Source organism: Chiloscyllium punctatum, chromosome 45 (assembly GCF_047496795.1).
Source record: "Chiloscyllium punctatum isolate Juve2018m chromosome 45, sChiPun1.3, whole genome shotgun sequence".
NCBI lineage: Eukaryota > Metazoa > Chordata > Chondrichthyes > Orectolobiformes > Hemiscylliidae > Chiloscyllium > Chiloscyllium punctatum.
The window spans coordinates 65,321,711-65,344,765 of NC_092783.1; the positions used below are offsets into that span (position 1 = coordinate 65,321,711).

General features: G+C 44.4%; 1 protein-coding gene across 3 annotated transcripts in view; it reads left to right on the forward strand.

The window, feature by feature from the left end:
* Positions 1-18,005: 18,005 nt before the first annotated feature.
* The window catches only part of kcnc4 (potassium voltage-gated channel, Shaw-related subfamily, member 4), a 72,962-nt gene continuing 67,912 nt past the window's right edge, over positions 18,006-23,055 (forward strand). For all 3 annotated transcript variants that reach the window (XM_072563961.1, XM_072563962.1, XM_072563963.1), the window contains exon 1: positions 18,006-18,809. In XM_072563961.1, the coding sequence (XP_072420062.1) occupies positions 18,171-18,809 (639 nt within the window). In that variant the 5' untranslated portion in view covers positions 18,006-18,170. The remainder of the gene's footprint in view (positions 18,810-23,055) is intronic.

Below are 23,055 nucleotides of genomic sequence, written 5' to 3' on the forward strand. Positions count from 1 at the left end.
TCTGGTCGGCATGGACAGGTTGGACTGAAGGGTCTGTTTCCATTCTGCACATCTCTATGACTGTATACCACCGGGAAAGAGGTATAGCTGGGGGAAAGGCAATTATGATGCGATGAAGCAAGATTTGGGATGCTTAGGATGGGAAAGGAAACTGCAGGGGATGGACATACTTGAAATGTGGAGCTCATTCAAGGAACAGCAACGGCGGTACCTTGATAAGTATATACTATCAGGCAGGGAGATAGTTGTTGAGAGAGGGAGCCATGGTTTACTAAAGAAGTTGAAACTCTTTTCAAGAGGAAGAAGAAAGGCTTATATGAGGATGAGGCGTGAAGGCTCAGTTAGGGGGCTTGAGAGTTGTAACTTAGCCAGAAAAGATCTAAAGAGAGGGCTAAGAAATGCCAGGAGGGGACATGAGAAGTTGTTGGTGGATAGGGTCAAGGAAAACCCTAAGGCCTTCTATAGGTATACCAGGAATAAAAGAACGACTAGAGTAAGATTGGGGCCAATCAAAGACGATAGTGGAAAGTTGCGTGTGGAATCTGAGGAAATAGGGGAAGCGCTGAATGAGTACTTTTCATCAGTATTCACACTGGAAAAAGGCAATGTTAGTGGGAATACGGAGATACAGTCTACTAGATTAGATGTGTTTGTTGTTGACAACGAGGAGGTTTTAGCAATTTTGGAAGATCTGAAAATAGATAAGAACCCTAGGCAGGATGGGATTTATCCTCCAATTCTCTGGGAAACCAGAGAGGAGATTGCAGAGCCTTTGGCTTTGGTCTTTATGTCATTATTGTTGATAGGAGTTGTGCCAGAAGACTGAAGGATAGTGAATGTTGTTCCCTTGTTTAGGAAGGGCAGTTGGGACAACCCTGGTAATTATAGGCCAGTGAGCTTACTTCGGTTGTGGGTAAAGTGTTAGAAAAGCTGAATGAAGACAGAGGGTGGTGGTTGATGGGAAGTGTTCATCCTGGAGCTCAGTTACTAGTGGTATGCCACAAGGATCTGTTTTGGGGCCACTGCTGTTTGTCATTTTTATAAATGATCTGGATGTGGGCGTAGAAAGATGGGTTAGTAAATTTGCAGATGACACTAAGATAGGCAGAGTTGTGGATAGTGCCAAAGGATGCTGTGGGTTACACAGGAACATTGATAAGATGCAGAGCTGGGTGGAGAAGTGGCAAATGGAGTTTAACACAAAAAAATGTGAGGTAGTTCACTTCGGAAGAAATAACAGGAATGCAAGCTAATGGTAAAATGCTTGGCAGTGTAGATGAACATAGAGACCTCGGTGTCCAAGTGCATAAATCCCTGAAAATTGCCACCAGGTTGATAGGATTGTTAAGAAGGCATATGGTGTGTTAGCGTTTATTGGTAGGGAGATTGAGTTTCAGAGCCACGAGGTCATGCTTCAGCTATACAAGACACTGGTAATGCTGCACGTGGAGTATTGAGTACAGTTCTGGTCACCACATTATAGGAAGTATGTGGAAGCTTTGGAAAGGGTTCAGAGGAGATTTACTAGGATGTTGCCTGGTCTGGAGGGAAGGTCTTACGAGGAAAGGCTGAGAGAACTGAGGCTGTTTTCATTGGAGAGAAGAAGGTTGAGAAGTGACTTAATTGAGACATATAAGATAATCAGAGGGTTAGATAGTCTGGACAGTGAGAGCCTTTTTCCTCAACTGGTGAAGACTAACATGAGGGGACATAGCTTTAAATTGAGGGGGTGATAGATTTAGGACAGATAGCAGGGATAGGTTCTTTACTGAGAGAATAGTAGAGACGTGAAACAGCCTGCCTGCAACAGTCAAAGACTCGTTAACATTAACAGCATTTAAATGGTCATTGGATATACATGTGGGTAATTATGGAATGGTGTAGGTTAAATGGGCATCAAATTAATTTCACAGGTCGGCGCAATATCGAAGGCCGAAGGGCCTGTACTGTACTGTAACCTTCGATGTTCTATATTCTATGTTTCACATCATTTGCCACTCTGTTTGGCTGAACCATCATAAGATCCTTTGTTATCTAGTCTGTTCTGACCTCCACCTTATTACACACCTTCTTGTTCTTCCTGTTCCCATTCTTTCACTGGCATAAAATCTCTTCTGTTTCTATCTCTCTTTAGTTCTGATTAAAAGTCATTGACCTGAAACTTCCTGTAATTTGGCAGTGTCATTTTTGGGAGTTTCTTGGAGAGTTTCTCTCCAGGGACCATAGTGACTTTTCTCTTGTACCCTTCTGTTACACACCTCACGAGTTAGGCAGCCGGGCCCCACAATGTCTTTCTCGTGTAATCATGTGCCCAAAGAGGCAGAACTGCTTGCTGATGCATCGATCTTCAAGAATTGGCACCACGGACACCATATTTAAGCCCGAGGTGGGCACCAGCTCAAATGCTGCAAACTGCCATTCAAAGTCTTATATTCAAACATTATCTTAAAATGGGTAGAATCATAAAATCATACAGCATAGAAACAGACCTTTAGTCCAACTAATCCATGCTGGCCATGCTTTCAAACTAAACTAGTCACACTTCATATAATTATAGAATCCTTACAGTGTAGAAGCAAACCATTCAGTCCATTGTGTCCACACCAACCATCCAAAACACACACCCAAACACCCAGTAGAATAAAGAACAAAGAAAGTTTACAGCCCAGGAACAAGCCCTTCGGTTCTCCAAGCCTGAGTCGATCCAAATGTACTGTCTAAACCTGTCGGTCAATTCCTAAGCATCTGTATCCCTCTGCTCCCCACCTACTCATGCAGCTTTCCAGATGCATCTTAAATGAATCTACCGTGCCTGCCTCTACCACCTCTGCTGGCAACACGTTCCAAACACCCACCACCCTCTGTGTGAAGTACTTACCATGTGTGTCCCCCTTAAACTTTCCACCTCTCACCTTGAAAGCATGACCTCTCATTATTGAATCCTTCACCCTGGGAAAAAGCTTGTCTCTATCCACCCTGTCTATACCCTTCAAGATTTTGTAAACCTCAATCAGGTCCCCCCTCAAGCTCCTTTTTTCTAGTGAAAATAAACCTAACCTATCAACCTCTCTTCATAGCTAGCCCCTTCCATACCAGGCAACATCCTCATAAACCTTCTCTGCACCCTCTCCAAAGCGTCCACATCCTTTTGGTAATGTGGCGCCCAGAACTGGACACAGTATTCTAAATGCGGCCAAACCAATGTCTTGTACAATGTTAACATGACTTGCCAGCTCTTATACTCAATACCCCGTCCAATGAAGGCAAGCATACTATATGCCTTCTTGACCACTCTATCCACCTGTGCAGCAATCTTCAGGGTACAATGGACCTGCACTCCCAGATCTCTCTGCCCATCAACCTTTCCCAAGGCTCTTCCATTCATTGTATAGTTTGCTCTAGAATTAGACTTGCCTAAATGCATCACCTCACAGTTGTCTGGATTGAAAGCCATCTGCCACTTTTCCGCCCAACTCTCCAGTCTATGTATCTTCTGACAGTCCCTTATTCTTTCTGCTACTCCACCAATCTTTGTGTCAACTGCAAACTTGCTGATCATACCAACAGTGCCCTCTTCTAGATCATTCTATGTATATTACAAACAACAGTGGCCTCACAATACTGACCCCTGCGGAACACTACTGGTCGCCTTTCTCCATTTCGAGAAACTCCCTTCAACTACTACTGTCTGTCTCCTGTTACTCAACCAGTTCTTTATCTACCAGCTAGAACATCCTGCACACCATGTGACTTCACTTTCTCTGTTAGTCTACAATGGGGAACCTTAGCAAACGCCTTATTAAAGTCCATGTATATGAAATCAACAGCCCTTCATCTAATAACTTGGTCACTTCCTCAAAGAATTCTATTAAGTTGGTAAGGCACGATCTCCCCCATACAAAATCATGTTGCCTATCACTGATAAGCTCATTCTTTTCTAAATATAAATAGACCCTATCTCTCAGTACCCTTTCCAGCACTGACGTCAGGCTCATTAGTCTGTTTACCCGGAATATCCCTACTACCCTTTTTGTATAGGGGGACATCAGGAACCTCCTCTGGCACCTTACCTGTATTTAAGGATGCCACAAAGATATCTGTCAGGGCCACAGCTATTTCCTCTCTCGCTTCCCTCAGCAACCTGGGATAGATTCCATCCGGTCCTGGGGATTTGTCCACCTTAATAACCTCTAGCATACCCAACACATCTTCCCTACTTATGCCAACGTGATCCAGACTAATCAAACTTCTATCTCTAATCTCAAGATTCATCATGTTTCTCTCCTCAGTGCATTTTTATGCAGGAAAACTCACCCTTCCCGGCAGCCCTTGCTTCACTCTGGCAAAATGGAGTAACCTGCATTTCCCATGGCAAACCCACCTAGCCTGCACATCCCTGGATACAATGGGCAATTTAGCATGGCCAACCCACCTAACCTGAACATTTTTGGACTGTGGGAGGAAACTGGAGCACCCAGAGGAAACCCATAGACACGTGGAGAATGTGCAAACTCCACACAGACAGTCACCCAAGGCTGGAATCAAGCCTGGGTCCCTGGTGCTATGAGGCAGCAGAGCTAACCACTCAGCCACCATGCCTGCATTTCACCCATATCCTCCAAACCTTTCCTATTCATGTACTTATCCAAATGTCTTTTAAGTGTCGTAACTGTGCCTGTATCTACCACTTTGTCAGTCCATTCCACACACTCTGTTTAAAAAAAAGTTGCCCCATATCCTTTTGAAAACTTTCTCAACTCGCCTTAAAAGTACAACCTTTAGTTTTGAACTCTCCCACCCGAGGGAAAAGACCTTTGCTATTCACCTTATTTACATCCCTAATAATTTTATAAACCTCTATAATGTCATGCCTCAACCTCCTATGCTCCAGTGAAAAAAGTCCCAACCTATCCAGTCTATTATTTTAACTCAAACCCTCCATTTCCAGCAACATCTGGTAAATCTTTTCTGAACCCTCTCCAATTTAATAATATCCTTCCTACAGCAGGGTGACCAGAACTGCACACAGTACTCCAGAAGAGGCCTCACCAACGTCCTGTACAACTTTAACATGACATCCTAACTCCCATACTCATTGGTCTGATGCAAATTTCATACAATTATCTACCCAAACTCTGAGATCTTTCTGTTCTACAGCACTACCCATGATTCCATCATTAATTGTATAAGTCCTGCTCTTATTTGTTTTACTAAAATGCAAAGCTTTGCATTTATCTAAATTAAATTCCATCTGCCATTCTTCAGCCCATTGACACAATTGATCAAGATCTCTTTGTAATCTGAGATAAAGTTTTTCAATGTCCACTATTACTGTCAATTTTGGTGACATCTGCAAACTTACTAACCATGCCTCCTATATTCACATCAAAATTGTTTACACAAACGACAAACAGAAGTGGACCCAGTACTAATCCCTGTGGAACACCGTTGGTCACAGGGTCCATTCCAAAAAGCAACCATCCACCACCACCCTGTCTCCTATAGTCAAGCTAATTTTGTATCCAATTGGCGAGCTCACCCTGAATCCCATGTGATCTAACTTTACTAATTAGTATACCATATAGAACCTTGTTAAAGGCTTTACTAAAGTCCACTGCTCTGCCCTCATTAAACTTTTTGGTTACTTCCTCAAAAATCTCAATCACTATTTCCCTCACACAAAGTCATGTTGACTATCCCTAATCAATCCTTGCCTCTCCAAATGCATGTAAATCCTATTGTTATGAAGTTGAAGGCATGTACTATACCTTTAAGAGAGAGTGAAAGCTGACAAGCACCTGTCATGTCACAGAATTTGCTGGAAAATTAAAAGATTAACATGTTCACTGTACCAGTTGTTTTCACACCAGTTCGAATTTAACCAATCAGTTTAAATTATGCCCCAAGATACTAAAACCCAATCAAATTTGAATTTTACTGTTTTGACAACATCAAACCAATGAGACAATCCAATGTTTGGGGTATGAAAAGCAAGCATTTTGGGCAGTTAGCCAGAAAGAGCACCACCTGCCATTGTCAGACAGACTGCCCAAAAACACTCTTTATCAAATGTACCTTTTCATATGAAAACTCTGTGCAGCAGAAAACCAAAGATGACCCAGGGATTTCTACAAATAGAGGAAGATCAACACTGGAGATGACAGCTGCAGTCTGGGTTTGAAAATTGAGTTGCTGTAAATTTAATAGGGGCTTTATTGGATCAATGTATTGTTATAGAGTGGGAGGTAGCTAACAAACCTTTAAGAGAAAGGAGGCTTGGAGTTGGAAATAGTTGCTGTTTAATGTTCACTTTAGAGTTAAAGAATAAAATTGATTTTTTTGTTCAATAGTGGAATTTGGGAGTTCTCTGTCACTCATGCTTTAACATATTACGAGGCGAGGTGAGCTTTTCTGTGTGTTTGGTTTAATTAGCAGAAGGGTTTCCTGCCATGTCATAACACTATCTTTCAGAATCGCCTCCAACAACCTACTAACAATGATTTCAGGGTTACATGACTTCTCCTTACATCCCTTTTTAAATAAAGGAACAACATTAGCCACCTTCCAGTCCTCGAGCACCTTACCTGTGGTTATAGATGATACAAATATTTCTGCTAGAACTCTGCAATTTCTTCCCTAACTTCCCACAACTTGATTATTGACCTATGTTTTCTAAGACCTCCAGCACTCCCTCTTCTGTAATGTGAATTGTTTTCAGAACATCAATATTTATTTTGCCAAATTCTCCAGCCTCCATTTCTTTCTCCACTGTAAAAACTGACATGAAATATTAATCTAATATCTCTTCCATCTCCTGACATTCTGACAGATGACTTTGTTGCTCTTTAAGGGGCCCCTTTCTCTCCTTAGTTATTCTTTTGCTCTTAATGTACTTGTAGAATCTCTTTGGAATATCCATAACCTTATCTCCCAAAACTATCTCATACACCCTCTTTGCCTGTCTGATTTCTCTCTTAAGAATACCTCTACACTCTTCATACTCTCAAGAGATTAATTTGATCCCAACTGTTTATATCAAAATACGAGTCCTTCTAATTCATGAATATTTTATTCATCTATTGTTCCCTACTCTTACCAGCCTTACTTTCACTCCAACAAGATATTTTGCCTCTGAACTCATGTTATCTCCCTTACGAAAGCCTCCCACTTGTCAGTTGCTCCCTTATCTGTGAACAGTCTATTCCATTCAACTTTTGAAAATTCTTGCATAACATTAGATGACAGAGAAAGGTGAGTTGGCACCCAGTTGGTGAACGAAGACCTGGAGGTTCCATAGTGGTAGACAGCAGAGTCATCTTTCTCGGATTAGTGGTGCTGGAAGAGCACAGCAGTTCAGGCAGCATCCAAGGAGCTTCAAAATCAATGTTTCGGGCAAAAGCCCAATTCCTGATGAAGGGCTTTTGCCTGAAACATCGATTTCGAAGCTCCTTGGATGTTGCCTGGACTGCTGTGCTCCTCCAGCACCACTAATCCAGAATCTGGTTTCCAGCATCTGCAGTCATTGTTTTTACCAAGCAGAGCCATCTTCCTTCCTCTGGACTGCCAAAGGAGGCCAATACACCAGACAGTGAGAGTGTGGATCTACATAGCCATCTGGGTCAGTGTAGGTTTTTGTAAGACACTTGGTAAACCGGATGAAGGGTTGGAAGAGTCTGACAATATTACCAATACTGTGCTTGCTCTGGCATGTGAGATTCTGGCTGCCATGGAGAGCCAGGTGCATGAAAATACTCAATGGCTGCCAGAACTGCATGCAGGCTTGCATTTCTTTGCTTTAGCCTTTGATGATCAGCACCAATGGCAAGCTAACAGGGACAAGAGACCTTGGTCACTCTAGGTGTCCCTTACTCTTAAGGAGACAAGGTAGTGCAGGAGGAACCTCACCCTTGCCTATTGTGTCTGGGCTAAGAAAAGAGCTATCTAGTGTAACTGCACATTCTTTGGTCTGTAACCTTTATGGTTACAGCATATGACATGCAGACCAAAATATTATTTAATTATGATGTGTTTCTGCTTCCACAAGGGACAGGTTCCAGGTCCACATCCTCTTGGTGAAAACATTTTTTGCTCAACTTCTAATTCTTCCAATTATCTTACATCTATGCTCCCAGGCTATTAAGAATATAAGTACTATGAGCTTGAGTAACTCATGTTCCCTCAAGCCTACGCTGCCATTACATGATTACACCTGATCTTTTACCTCAACTCCACTTTCCCTTATATTCTGATATGTGAGATACCAAACCTTCATCATTCAAGAGGCATGAATGTGCATAATGATGGTATAAGTGATATAAAGTTATAAAAAGGAAACTTATGCACAGCAAGTGGTTAACGTTTGAATTACGCTGCCTGAAGGTGTGCTGGAGGCAGGTTCAATTGAAGGATTGAAAAGGGAATTAGACTGTGATCTGAAAGGGAAGACTGTGCAAGATTAGAGGGAGAGGGAGGAGAATGGCACTCAAGAAGACAGCCAGTGCACACTTAATGCCTTGCGTTGATTTATGAATCTTTAAAGATCAGACATCATACTCATAAAGTACAAGTCCTTCTTCACAATCTTCTGCAATGCTTTTGAGGAAGTGTGATTACAGAGTTACTGCAGAAAGCTTCATGGGGCTTTTACTCTCAAACAATTTAAAGTTAAGCAGGAAGGTTCTTACAGTCACTAGATGTTCTCGCTTTTTAAAGTGTTTGATGTAATAGTTTTATTATTTTTCTCAGTGTCAGTGGTAATAAGATTCCTCTTTCCTTTGCTCAAGAAAACATTGCAGTTGGTTCCTTCATTTTCTACTGAACTATGCTTTAAATGAAGTTTAATAGCTGTGTGCTAAAAATAATGTTTTTAAATTGTAACAAGAGAAGATTAAAAGAGACGTACTGAGAGGTTAAGTTAATAAAAGGAGATTGCAAAAGTGTTTTTAGAAATAGAGGCTTAAAGGTCTGAAGGCAGATAAATCAGCCAGACCATGATGGACTATCCTCCAGGATACTGAAGGAGATAGCTGAGGAGATTGTCAAAGCATTGCTGGTGATCTTTCAGGAATCACTAAAGTCAGGGAGGGTACCAGAGGACTGGAAAATGGATAATGTAATACCCTGCTTAAGAAAGAAGGAGGCAGAAAAATGGGAAATAATAGGCCGGTTAACCTGACCTCGGTCCTTGGTAAGATTTTAGTGTCCATTATTAAGCATGAGATTGCAGTCCACTTCACCTGACAAAGGGACTGTGCTCCAAAAGCTTATAATGGACTATAAGCTTATGTTAGACGAGAACCTGATGTTGTGTGACTTCTGACTTTGTCCACCCAGTCCAACACCAGCACTTCCCCATGACAGCAGAGTACTTGGAAATGAATAGTAAAATAAGGCTGAGTCAGCAGGGCTTCATCAAAGGAAGGTTATGCCTGACAAATCTGTTAGAATTTTTTTGGGAGTGTAACAAGTAAGTTAGACAAAGGTGAGCCAGAGAATGTGAACTATTTGGATTTCCAAAAGGTGCCACACAGGGGGCTGCTAAATAAGGTACGAACCTGTGGTGTTAGGGGCAAGGTACTGGAATAGATAGAGGATTGGCTGACTGGCAGAAGGCAGAGTGTGGAGATAAAGGGGTCTTTTACATGATGGCAGCTAGTGACTAGTGGAGTTCTACAGGAGTTGGTGTTGGGACCACAACTATTCACATCATACTTTATCAGTCTGGACAAAGAAACTGGGGGCATTGTTGCTAAGTCTGCAGGTGATACAAAGATAGATGGAGGGACAGGTAGTGCTGAGGGAATGGGGAGGCTGCAGATAGACTTGGGCAGGCTAAGAGAGTGGGCAAAGAAGGGGTGGTTGGAATACAATGTGGATAAGTGTGAGGTTATGTACTTTGATAGGAAGAATATAGGATAGACTATTGTCTAAATGGGGAAAGGCTTCAGAAATCTGAAACACAGGGGACTTGTCAGTCCTTGTTCAGGATCCTCTTAAGGTTAACATGTAGGTTCAGTTGCTAGTTAGGAAAGTAAATGCAATGTTAACATTCATTTTGAGTGGGCTGGAATACAAGAGCAGGGATGTATTGCTGAGGCTGTATAAGGCTGTGGTCAGACTGCATTTGGAATAAATGTGAGCTGGTTTGGGTTTTGTATCTAAGGAAGGATTGTGCTGGTGTTGGAAGGGGTCCAGAGAGGGTTCACAAGAATTATCCATATGAGGAGCAGTTGAGGATTCTGGGTCCATACTCAATGGAATTTAGAAGGATGAGAGGGATTTGACTGAAACTTACAGAATACTGAATACTGAAAGATTTGGATAGAGTAGATGTGGAAAAGATGTTTCCACTAGTAGGAGAGCCTAGGAGCTGAGGGCACAGCCTCAGAGTGAAGGGACCTATTTAGAAATGAAATGAGGAAATTCTTCAGTTAGAGGTAAGTCTCTATGGAACTCATTGCTGCAGAAGGCTATGGGGGCCAAGTCATTGAGTGTATTTAAGACAGAGAATGATAGGTTCTTGATTAGTAAGGAGATCCAGGGTTATGGAGAGAAGGCAGGAGAATCGGGTTGAGGAACATATCAACCATGAACAAATGGCAGAGCAAACTTGCTAGGCTGAATGGCCTCATTCTGTTCCTATATCTTATGGTCTAAATGATGTATGTTTGGTGGAGGTTTAGGGGGTGATGGACAGTGAGTGCAGACAATTATGAACACATCGAAGTTTATTATGATTTCAGTTCTTTTGTTCTACAGGTTAATAGTATCCTTTTCAATTGGGGCACCATAATTTTTGTTGGATGTACAGAGGTAATTAGCCCAATATGATGGACAGGTGCTATAATTGTTCTGAGGACATGTGCAGAAGATATAGGTGCTCAATTTCACATCAGCTCTTCCCTATCAATAAATATTCACCTCATGAAAGTAACAACATATGGCAGAATAGTTACCATGAAATAAATTGATATCTGATCAGTGAAACAGTTGTTAAGACTAGTGGTGGAGAAAGGGAGCTGTGCTGGGTGGTTGGAACAGTGTGATTGTGAAGGTTGGGCTACCTTTAATTTTTTTGATCTTTGAAAATGAGGGAACATCTGTACTGATACAAGCACAAAATTACTATCATGCATGGATGGGTTGAACCGAAGGGTCTGTTTCCATGTTGTACATCTCTTATGACTCTATGACACCACTTTGACTGGGACAACACATCCATCCTAAGACAAGCCAAACAGAGACACGCATGAGAATTCCTCGAAGCATGGCATTCAACTGGAACTCTATCAACAAACACATTGACTCGAATTCTATTTACCACCATCTGAAAAAAAAAGGACATGACATCAACCATAGGAAATGACATCACCAACCCAGCAGAGAGCGGCGCGAGCTGGGCAGAAGTGAAGTTGGAGCGCAGAGCTGATCAGGAAGGTAAGTCATTGATATTTGAGTAAGTGTGTTCTAGACCCCAGGCCCTACAAAGTAGGGCCTCCCTCCCATCCTCTTCCTCTAACCTAACTTTAAAGTCCACAGGTAAGCTACTCAGTGTTCTTGTTTTGGAGACTAAGTGTAGAGTAATGGCAGCACAGGCAGTGGAATGTTCCTCCTGCAGGATGTTTGAGGTAGGGGTGACCACCGATGCTCCTGCCAACTTCACCTGCAGGAAATGCAGTCAGCTCCAGCTCCTCACAGACCGCGTTAGGGAACTGGAGCTGGAGTTGGATGAACTGAGGATTATTCGAGAGGCTGAGAGGGTGATAGATAGAAGCTACAGGGACATGGTTACGCCAGAGAGCAGAGGTAGCTGGGTAACAGTTAGAGGTGGGAAGGGGAGGAAGCAGGCAGTGCAGGGATCCCCAGTGGTCATTCCCCTCAACAATAAGTATACCGCTTTGGATACTGTTGGGGGGAAGGCCTAGCAGGGGTAAGCTGCAGTGACCGGGTCTCTGGCACGAGGTCCAGCTCTGAGGCTCAGAAGGGAGAGGGGGAGAGGAGGAGATCGCTAGTTATAGGAGACTCTATAGTTAGAGGGACGGACAGGCGGTTCTGTGGACATGGGCGAGACTCTCGGATGGTTTGTTGCCTCCCGGGTGCCAGGGTCCGAGACGTCTCGGACTGTGTCTTCAGAATCCTTAAGGGGGAGAGTGTGCAGCCAGAAGTCGTGGTGCACGTTGGCACCAACGACATAGGTAGGAAGAGGGGTAGGGAGGTCATTCAGGAGCTCAGGGAGTTAGGCTGGAAGCTAAAAGCTAGGATGGACAGAGTCGTCATCTCTGGGTTGTTGCCGGTGCCACGTGACAGTGAGGCAAGGAATAGGGAGAGAGTGCACTTGAACACGTGGCTGCAAGGATGGTGTAGGAGGGAGGGCTTCAGCTATTTGGACAATTGGACTGCATTCTGGGGAAGGTGGGACCAGTACAAGCAGGACAGGTTGCACCTGAACCAGAAGGGCATTAATATCCTGGGAGGTAGGTTTGCTAGCACTCTTCGGAGGGATTTAAACTAATTTGGCAGGGGGATGGAATCAGGACTTGTAGTCCAGCAAGTAGGCTAGCTGTTCGTCAGGATGTCCAAGAATATAGGGAGGCTGTGGCGAAGGTAGCACTGACAGGGAATACTTGCAGACACAGAGATGGGTTCAAGTGTGTATACTTCAACGCAAGGAGTATCAGAAATAAGGTGGGTGAACTTAAAGCATGGATCGGTACCTGGGACTACGATGTTGTGGCCATCACGGAAATTTGGATAGAAGAGGGACAGGAATGGTTGTTAGAGGTTCCTGTTTACAGGTGTTTCAGTAAGATTAGGGAGGGTGGTAAAAGTGGAGGGGGTTGGCGTTGCTAATTAGAAATGGTATAATGGCTGCAGAAAGGTAGTTCGAGGGGGATCTGCCTTTGGAGGTTGTATGGGCTGAAGTCAGAAATAGGAAAGGAGCAGTCACCCTGTTGGGTGTTTACTATAAGCCCCCCAATAGCAGCAGAGATGTGGAGAAACAGATTGGGAAACAGATTTTGGAAAGGTGCAGAAGCCACAGGGTAGTCGTCATGGGCGATTTCAACTTCCCAAATATTGATTGGAAGCTCTTTAGATCAAGTAGATTGGATGGGGCGGTGTTTGTGCAGTGTGTCCAGGAAGCTTTTCTAACTCAGTACGTAGATTGTCCGACCAGAGGGGAGACCATATTGGATTTGGTACTCGGTAATGAACCGGGACAAGTGGTGGGCTTGTTAGTGGGTGAACATTTTGGGGATGGTGACCACAATTCTGTGACTTTCACTTTGGTTATGGAGAGAGATAGGTGCGTGCACCGGGGTAGGTTTTACAGTTGGGGGAAGGGTAAATATGATGCTGTAAGACAGGATCTGAGGAGTATAAGTTGGGAGCATAGGCTGTCAGGGAAGGACGTCATGGAAATGTGAAACTTTTTCAAGGAACAGATATGACATGTCCTTGATATGTATGTACCTGTCAGGCAGGAAAGAAATGGTCGTGTGAGGGACCCTTGGTTGACGAGAGAGGTTGAATGTCTTGTAAAGAGGAAGAAGGAGGCTTACATAAGTTTGAGGAAACAAGGTTCAGACAGAGCAGTGGAGGGATACAGGATAGCCAGAAGGGATCTGAAGAAAGGGATTAGGAGAGCTAAGAGAGGGCATGAAAAATCTTTGGCAGATAGGATCAAGGATAACCCCAAGGCATTTTATGCGTATGTGAGAAACAAGAGAATGACGAGTACGAGGGTAGGTCCGATCAAGGACAGTAGTGGGAGACTGTGTATTGAGTCGGAAGAGATAGGAGAGGTCTTGAATGAGTACTTTTCTTCAGTATTTACAAACGAGAGGGACCGTATTGTTGAAGAGTAGAGTGTGAAACGGACTGGTATGCTAGAAGAGATACTTGTTAGGAAGGAAGATGTGTTGGGCATTTTGAACAACTTGAGGATAGACAAGTCCCCCGGGCCTGACAGGATATATCCTAGGATTATGTGGGAAGCAAGAGAGGAAATTGCAGAACCGTTGGCAATGATCTTTTCGTCTTCACTTTCAATGGGGGTGGTACCAGGGGACTGGAGAGTGGGGAATGTTGTGCCCCTGTTCAAAAAAGGGAACAGGGATAACCCCGGGAATTACAGGCCAGTTAGTCTTACTTCGGTGGGAGGCAAAGTAATGGAAAGGGTACTGAGGGATAGGATTTATGAGTATCTGGAAAGACACTGCTTGATTAGGGACAGCCAGCACGGATTTGTGAAGGGTAGGTCTTGGCTTACAAGTCTTATTGAATTCTTTGTGGAGGTGACCAAGCATGTGGATGAGGGTAGAGCAGTGGATGTAGTGTACATGGATTTTAGTAAGGCATTTGATAAGGTTCCCCATGGTAGGCTTATGCGGAAAGTCAGGAGGCATGGGATAGAGGGAAATTTGGCCAGTTGGATAGAAAACTGGCTAACCGGTCGAAGTCAGAGAGTGGTGGTAGATGGTAAATATTCAGCCTGGAGCCCAGTTACAAGTGGAGTTCCACAGGGATCAGTTCTTGGTCCTCTGCTGTTTATAATTTTTATTAATGACTTAGAAGAGGGAGTCGAAGGGTGGGTCAGTAACTTTGCAGATGATACGAAGATTGGTGGAGTTGTGGATCGTGAGGAGGGCTGTTGTCGGCTGCAAAGGGACTTAGATATGGTGCAGAGCTGGGCTGAGGAGTGGCAGATGGAGTTCAACCCTGTCAAGTGTGAGGTTGTCCATTTTGGAAGGACAAATAAGAATGCGGAATACAGGGTTAACGTTAGGGTTCTTAGTAAGGTGGAGGAGCAGAGGGATCTTTGGGTCTATGTTCATAGATCTTTGAAAGTTGCCACTCAGGTGGATAGAGCTTGTAAGAAGGCCTATGGTGTATTAGCGTTCATTAGCAGAGGGATTGAATTCAAGAGTCGTGAAGTGATGTTGCAGCTCTACAGGACCTTGGTTAGGCCACATTTGGAGTATTGTGTGCAGTTCTGGTCACCCGACTTTAGGAAAGATGTGGAAGCTTTGGAGAGGGTGCAGAGAAGATTTACCAGGATGTTGCCTGGAATGGAGAATAGGTTGAGAGTTCTCGGCCTTTTCTCATTGGAACGGCGAAGGGTGAGGGGTGACTTGATAGAGGTTTATAAGATGATCAGGGGAATAGATAGAGTAGACAGTCAGAAACTTTTTCCCTGGGTACAACAGAGTGTTACAAGGGGACATAAATTTAAGGTGAGGGATGGAAGGTATAGGGGGGATGTCAGGGGTAGGTTCTTTACCCAGAGAGTGGTGGGGGCATGGAATGCACTGCCTGTGGGAGTGGCAGTGTCAGAATCATTGGCGACCTTTAAGCGGCAATTGGATAGGTACATGGATGGGTGCTTAAGCTAGGACAAATGTTCAGCACAACATCGTGGGCCGAAGGGCCTGTTCTTTGTTCTATGTTCTAACCCAAGGAGCCTTAAATATATAACTAGAAAGTGGGTTATAACACCAGTGCTTCACCAGAGGCTGACTGATGATGTTATCTAGTATGGTGATGAAACGTCTGAAAACAAGCCTTCCAGCTCAGCGAGCTAACTTACATCCAGAACAAGCACAAAATTCTGCAGTTACTGGGAGTATGAAATATAAACATGATAATTTTGCAGCATTTGTGGAGACAAAAAAAGTGTTTGTGTTCTCATGAAGGCACATTGACTGTTAACTCTATTCCCAAAATTTGCTGTGAACTCTCTTTCAGGTTTAATAAAGGAAGTTGAATTTCCTCATGAGTCAGATAACATAGAAAGTTCTTGAGAAACTCAGTGGATTTTACAGTGTCTGGAGAGAGAAACAGCTATTGCTTGGTGTTCAATATGGCTTCTGAAGGCTTGTTGTTTCTGGTTTTACAGAAAGGACAGGCAGCATTCTCTGTTCCAGGCCTATTTTAAGGTTCTCTTATTCACTCCCAGCATTCAGACATGTACAGTGCTGAAACTGACAGTATCACCAACCAAGAAGATCAAGATTTGGAGGAGCCGCTGTTGGATTGGGGTGGACAAAGTTAGAAACCACACAACACCAGATTATAGTCCAACAGGTTTGTTTGGAGGCACTAGCTTTCCAAGTGCTGCTCTTTCATCTGGTGGTTGGCTTGCACCATGTAATTGAGAGTGACATACAGTCTGATAAATCTGGCTCCATCAAACAAACTGCTATTGGGGCTTTGAAGGGTGAATTTGCAGTTGGTTTTCTAAATTACAATTGACACATTCTGACAACGCTGCCTCATTTTAAAAGGCAACTGTGTGGAAGGAACGGAAAGCTGCTTAAGTTCCCGCCAGCGATAGGGTTAGGGTTAGAGTTAGTGTCCTGAATTCACTCTCATAGTGTCCGGAGATCACTCTCAGAAACTGTGATGTGGGGGTGACAATGTTGGACGGTGGTGTACAAAGTTAAAAATCAGACAGCACCAGGTTATAGTCCAACAGGTTTATTTGAAAGAGCAAGTTTTCGGAGACTCAGAAACTGCACAAAGCTCACTGTCCCTTTCTGTCTGGTGTTCACTCATTCTCACGCTTACTCTCGCTGTCTGCTCAGTTGCACTTCTCGCTTTCTGCCCAACGATCAGTCTCTCACAGCGCGGAGCTCACTCTCCCTGTCTGTGACTGCGCTGTGTGTCGCCTCCCAGCGCAGAATGGTCTCTTAGGCTTCAGTTTCCAGAACAACAGGAGAAATGTTATTTTGAAATCACCATGTCACGGGCGGTAATTGAGTGTTGAAGGTCCTGGGGAGGACAGAATGGAGATTTGAACATTCCCCCTCCAGCGGGATGGTGGATCCGGGCGCTTTCTGGTCACTGTCCGTTCACGGAGAACAAGCTCACTCGATGTTACTGGCGGCAGAACGGAACCATTTCTAAAAGTCGATTCTTTATAAAAGAATTTCTTCGAGACTTCAACCACATTTATGATGTTTAACATTGTGCAGAAAAACGGGGAGAAATGATTGGAATTTTTTGTTAGTAACTGCTTGTGATGAAACACTTTGCTTTTCCATAATGCACTCTCTCAGGTGACGGTGAATTTAATTCCGTTGTTTCACCCTCCTGCTGGAGCGAGGCTTATGCAGAAAGTGTTTACACGAGCAGCTATTGACGTTCTGAAACGTTAACTTTCTCCACAGAGACTGTCTCGCACACGAAATATTCCCACCAATTTCAGATTACTTTCATTTCAAATTTCCTGGAATCCGCTACTTTGTTTTTCGGTTTAAAATGTGTCTCTTGTGGGGAACCTGGGGGGGAAAGGGTGACAGAGCGAGAGAGATCCCCCACTGCAATCCAAAGATGTGCAGGTAAGGTGAATTGGTTATACAAAATTGCCCACAGTATTCCGGGGTATGTAGGTTAGGTGCATTAGTCAGGATAGGACAGGGGAGTGGGTGGGCTACTCTGCAGAGGGTCGGTGTGGACTTGTTGGGCCGAAGGGCCTGTTTCCACACTGTAGGGATTCTATGTTTCTACTCCATGATTCACTCCAGAGAAATCCCCGCAGAAAGAGATTTCAAACAGAGAGATTCCAGCAGAGACTACAGGAAAAAAAGCGAGATCTAGAACAGTGATCCCCAGCAAATAAAGGTCCCCAGCAGAGAGCGATTCCCAGTAGACAGAGATGCCAGTCAGAGAGGCTCTGAGGAGCTGAATCCTAGTTTTCCACCTGCCGGGGCAGAAGTGGGTGAATATTCCCAGCACTGTGTCCCGCCAGCGGCAGCACCTCACTGCCCAGTGGGGAGCCCGGCTCCCGGGGGAGGGGGTTCTCTCTGTCTCTCTCTCTGTCCACACCAGTTACCCGGCAATGAGCAGGCAGCTCACTACCCAGGAAGGAGCTGGGGGTGAGAGTTGGTAAGGAAGAGACAGACAACAGAGAAGGTGAAGGCAGAGGGGGAGGTGATGAAGGGGAGGGGAGGAAGGTGAAGAGGAGGGGCCGAGCCTGGCAGGAGGTTCGCCCTGAGACTCTCGGAGCTGGTATCAGCGCCTTGTGCTGTCGCTGGGCACAAGCTGGTACACCCCTGGAGACGGGCAGCGCTCGCCCTGTGTCCGGTGGAGGAGTTACCGGGAGCTGGCAGCAGCAGCTGGGGGAAGACCAGACTGTCCCCTGGGGGGCAGGGACCTGGCACAGGGTCCGTATGATCAGCTCGGTGTGTGTGTCATCTTATCGAGGGCGCAAGTCCGCCAAGAAAGCTCCCCCGAAAGCATGCCCGGAGGAGGAGATGGGCACGGGAGAGGGCAGCGACAGGATCACCATCAATGTCGGAGGGACACGGCATGAGACCTACAGGAGCACCCTGCAGACCCTCCCCGGGACCCGGCTGGCGCGGCTCACCCAGCCCCAGCCAGAGCCGGAGCCGGAGCCCAGCGGCGGGCAGCTCTTCTTTGACCGGCACCCCGGCATCTTCGCGTCGGTGCTGAATTATTACCGGACCGGTAAGCTGCACTGCCCGGCGGATGTGTGCGGGCCGCTTTTTGAGGAAGAGTTAGCTTTCTGGGGTCTAGATGAGACTGATGTGGAGCCCTGCTGCTGGATGGCGTACCGACAGCACCGGGAAGCCGAGGAGGCACTCGACATCTTCCAGCCGCTCGGAGCTGGCCCCGGGGAGGAGATATGTGAGCCCGGGGGGGTGCCCGAGCCGGGACCGGGACCTGCACCTGGCTGGGGGTCGGGGGAATATGGTTGCAGCCGCTCGGCCCCTCTCTCCTGCTGGAGCCGGTGGCAACCCCAGATTTGGGCGTTATTCGAAGATCCCTACTCGTCCCGAGCAGCACGGGTAAGCAACGGGTTAATATTACCCCTCCTACCCCCAACCGTTGGTGTAACTAAACTTGGTTATCAACCCCTGTTAATTCAAAAAACCACGAACAAGAAACCTGTTTGAGTTAAAGAACATTTTGACACATATTGTAGCTGTGTGATAAAATACAGCAAAGTGCCAGCCATTAGTTGGGCTCTGGGAGGAGCAGTCAGTGACTTCAATGTTCAGTATGCAGCACCAAACCCCCGAACAAACCATCTCCCAGGCAGCGGCACGCTGCTCTGCCCATCAATGCACAATAAACCTTAACTTCCTCAACCACCATCGCGCTTTGTGAAGGATTTATCCATCAATGAGGCATCTGTTGATTGAGGGGGAGGTGAGGCACGATCCTCACATACCCAGACAGATACAGAGTCAGACACACACTGAAGCAGACAGACACACACTAGACACGCACCCAGACAGACAAACACTCAGACATCGGCACAAAGATATGGACAAGCCCGCACACGTAAACAAACCCGACATTAATCGGCGAGACAAAGATAAGGCTGTGAGCGGTGACGGGGGGGGGGGGGGGGGGGGGTGGCTGGATTCTGTGCAAATTCTTATCGGGAGTAGAGTAACCGGGTCCTCGAGGCCAGGCACAGGCTCTCTCTTCCCGTGACCACAGTCACATACAATTCAGCCCGTTAGAGAATTAAATGGCATTGAACTCAGGGAACTGTTCATAACCCAGGGAAAACAACAGGTGCAGGAATGGAAATCTGTCCCCAAAAAAATCAGGAACGGAACACCCGAGGGGCTGCTTCTATTAAGATTTTATTTGAATCTAATCAATTCATTACAGATCTCAAGGTTTCCAGGAAGAAAACTTCGGGTTGGTTTTTGCTATACTCTCACTGGTATTTTGATTGTGTTTTTATTCCTTGTCATCACCAGTAATTTGATATCACCGGGATCAGGGTGGATGATGACTGAAACAAAACAAAATTAATAACAGTTCTGAGGAAGGGTCACTGGACTTGAACCGTTAACTCTGATTTCTCTCCACAGATGCTGCAAGACCTACTGAGCTTTTTCAGCAATCTGTTTTTGTTTCTGATTTACAACATCCGCAGTTATTTAGGTTTTTATTTGGCTGACATCTGACCCACTCTGGCCCACTGACACCTTGCTGTTCAATGCTTATCATTACAATAAGGGAAGATCGGCAGGTATTTTATTGATAACGGTTCTGACTCTGTAAATAAAATGATGCAGTTTATCGTGTGAGGTGGACTGCACCAATCAATAGTGTCACCTCATTGAGACAAAATAAGCAACTCTTTAAAAGAATGAAGGAGACAGGTGGTGTGTATGGATGGGATTGGGGTTTGGGGCAGGGACTGTCAAAAGCTGGAGTGATAGTAAATGGAGATTGGATTAAACCCATTGTCAGAGTCAAAAAAGGAAGGCTATGTCAGGGCAGGGGAGGTGAGAAATGCACAGTCTGGGACATGAACAAAGAAAAAAAACAAACAAAACTAGAGCACAGGAACAGGCACTTCGGCCCTTCAAGCCTGGGCTAATCCAGATCCTCTATCTAAACCTGCTACCTATTTTCTAAGGATCTGTGTCTCTCTGCTCCATGCTCATTCATGCACCTGTCTAGATGCATCTTAAATAATGCTATCATGCCCGACTCTACCACATCCGCTGCCAATATGTTGCAGACAACACCACCCTCTGCACAAAGAACTTTTCATGCATATCTCCCTTAAACTTTTCCCCTCTCACCTTGAACTCATGACCCCTAGTAATTGGGTCCCCCACTCTGGGAAAAAGCTTCTTGCTATCCACCCTGTCTATACCTCTCATGATTTCATGACCTCTCATGACCTCAATCAGGTCACCCCTCAACCTCCGTATTTCTAATGAAAATCATCCTAATCTACTCAACCTGTCTTCATAGCTAGCACCCTCAATACCAGGCAACATCCTGGTGAGCCGCCTCTGCACCCTTTCAAAACCATCCACATACATCTGGTAATGTGGTGACCAGAAATGCACGCAGTATTCCAAAGGTGGCCAAACCAAAGTCCTATGCAACTGCCAACTTTTGTACTCAATACCCCATCCAATGAAGTAAAGCATGCCATATGCCTCTTGACCATTCTACTGACCTGCATTGCTACCTTCAGGGTACAATGGACCTGAACATCCAGATCTCTCTGTACATCAACTTTCCCTAGAGCTTTTCCATTTACTGTATAGTTCGCTCTTAAATTGGATCTCCCAAAATGCATCACATCGCACTTGCCTGGATTGAACTGTATCTGCCATTTCTCTGCCCATCTCTCTGATCTACCTATATTCTGCTGCATTCTCTGACAGTCCCCTTCACTATCTGCTACTGCACCAATCTTAGTGTCATCTGCAAACTTGCTAATCAGACCACCTATATCTTCCTCCAGATCATTTACATATATCACAAAACAATAGTGTTCCCAGCACAGATCCCTGTGGAACACCAGTAGTCACAGTTCTCCTTTCCACTACTACTCTGTCTCCTGTTGCCCAGCCAGTTTATATCCATCTAACTAGTACACCCTGGACCCAAGTGATTTCACTTTCTTCATCAGCCTACCATGGGAACCTTATTAAATGTCTTACTGAAGTCAGTGTATTTGACATCTGCGGCCCTTCCCTCATCTATCAACTTTGTCACTTGCTCAAAGACATATGGTAAATGCTAAGGAGCTGAGGGTTATATCATTTGATAAGAACCTAGATCAAAGGAAAATAAAATCTCATGACATTATAAAAATGGATTTTTTTGTATTTTTAGTTGTAGACAGAAATGGGTAGAGAGCTATTTGGTCAGAAGTGTAGAAATAGAAAAGCAATTTGTTATCTAAATTGAGGGGGAAAAAAATTTAGTGCAGAGGGATCTGGGTGTCCTAGTACGTGAATCACAGAGAACTAGTATGTAGGTATAGCAGGTAATAGGAACAAGAGGAGGCCATTCAGCCCCTTGAGCCTTTCTGCAATTCAATGTGATCATGGCTGATCTGTGGCCTAACTCCATATACCTGACTCTGGCTCATATCCCTTAATACCTCTGTTTAACAAAACATTCTCACTCTCAGATTTAAAAGTAACAACTGATCCAGCATCCATGCTATTTTTCAAAGACAGTTCCAACCTTTACCCTTCTTTATGTGTAGAAATGCTTTCTAACATCTCTCCTGATTCTGAGACAATGCCCCCTATTTCTAGAATTCCCCATAATTGAAAATAGTTTATCTTTGTCTAAGCTGTCTTTTCCTACTAATATCTTGAAGACTTTGATCATATCACCCCTTAACCTTCTTAATTGTACAGAAAACAACCCTAATGTGTATAATCTTTCTTATAACAACTCCCCAAAGTACTCTTGTAAATCTATGCTATACTAAGGAAGGCAAGTGGATGTTTAGAATTTATCACTAAAGGAATCAAGCATAAAGTAAGAAAGGATTACTGCAACTCTCCAAGGCATTAGTGAGACCAAATGTGGAGTATTGTATATAGTTTTGGTCTGTTAATTGAGGAGGCTTGTAATTGTATTGGAAGCAGTTCAAAGAAGTTTTGCTAACTTGGTTCCAGAGATGAGGGATTTGTCTTATGAAGAGATATTCAGCAGTTTAAGTCTATACTCTCTGAAGATTAGAAGAATGAGAGTAGATCTAACTGAGGTATATAAAATGCTAAGGGGGATTAAAAAAGTAGGCAAAGAGCAGATAGTTCCTCATATAGGGCAATCCAGAATGAGAAGTCATAGTTTTAAGTAAAAAGGGTAGCAGTTTAAAGTGGAGCTGAGAAGATATTATTTCTTTCAAAAGCATGAATCAATGGAATTCATTCCCCAGAGTGTGGTGAGGGAGTTAGACAGAATTAGTAATGAGATGAAGAGTCAAGAATAATGGGCAGGAAATTGGAGTTAATGCCGAGATAAGATCAGCCATGATCATATGAATTGGTGGAGCAGGTTCAAAAGGACTGAATAGCCTATTCCTAGTTCTTATTTTCAAACGTTAAGCAGGGATTTTTTAAGGATTGCTTTGTTTTTTGTAAAGGAAGTAACTTGACACACATTGTAAGTGCTGTTTACACAGCTGCTTGTTTAAGAAGTTTGCAGGTGAACAGGAACCAAGTGTTGTGTGCAGGTGAAGATTCAGCTGGCAACAAATAGCTGATTGCTCTGTGGACACGTGACCAGTTATCAATGTCAAAG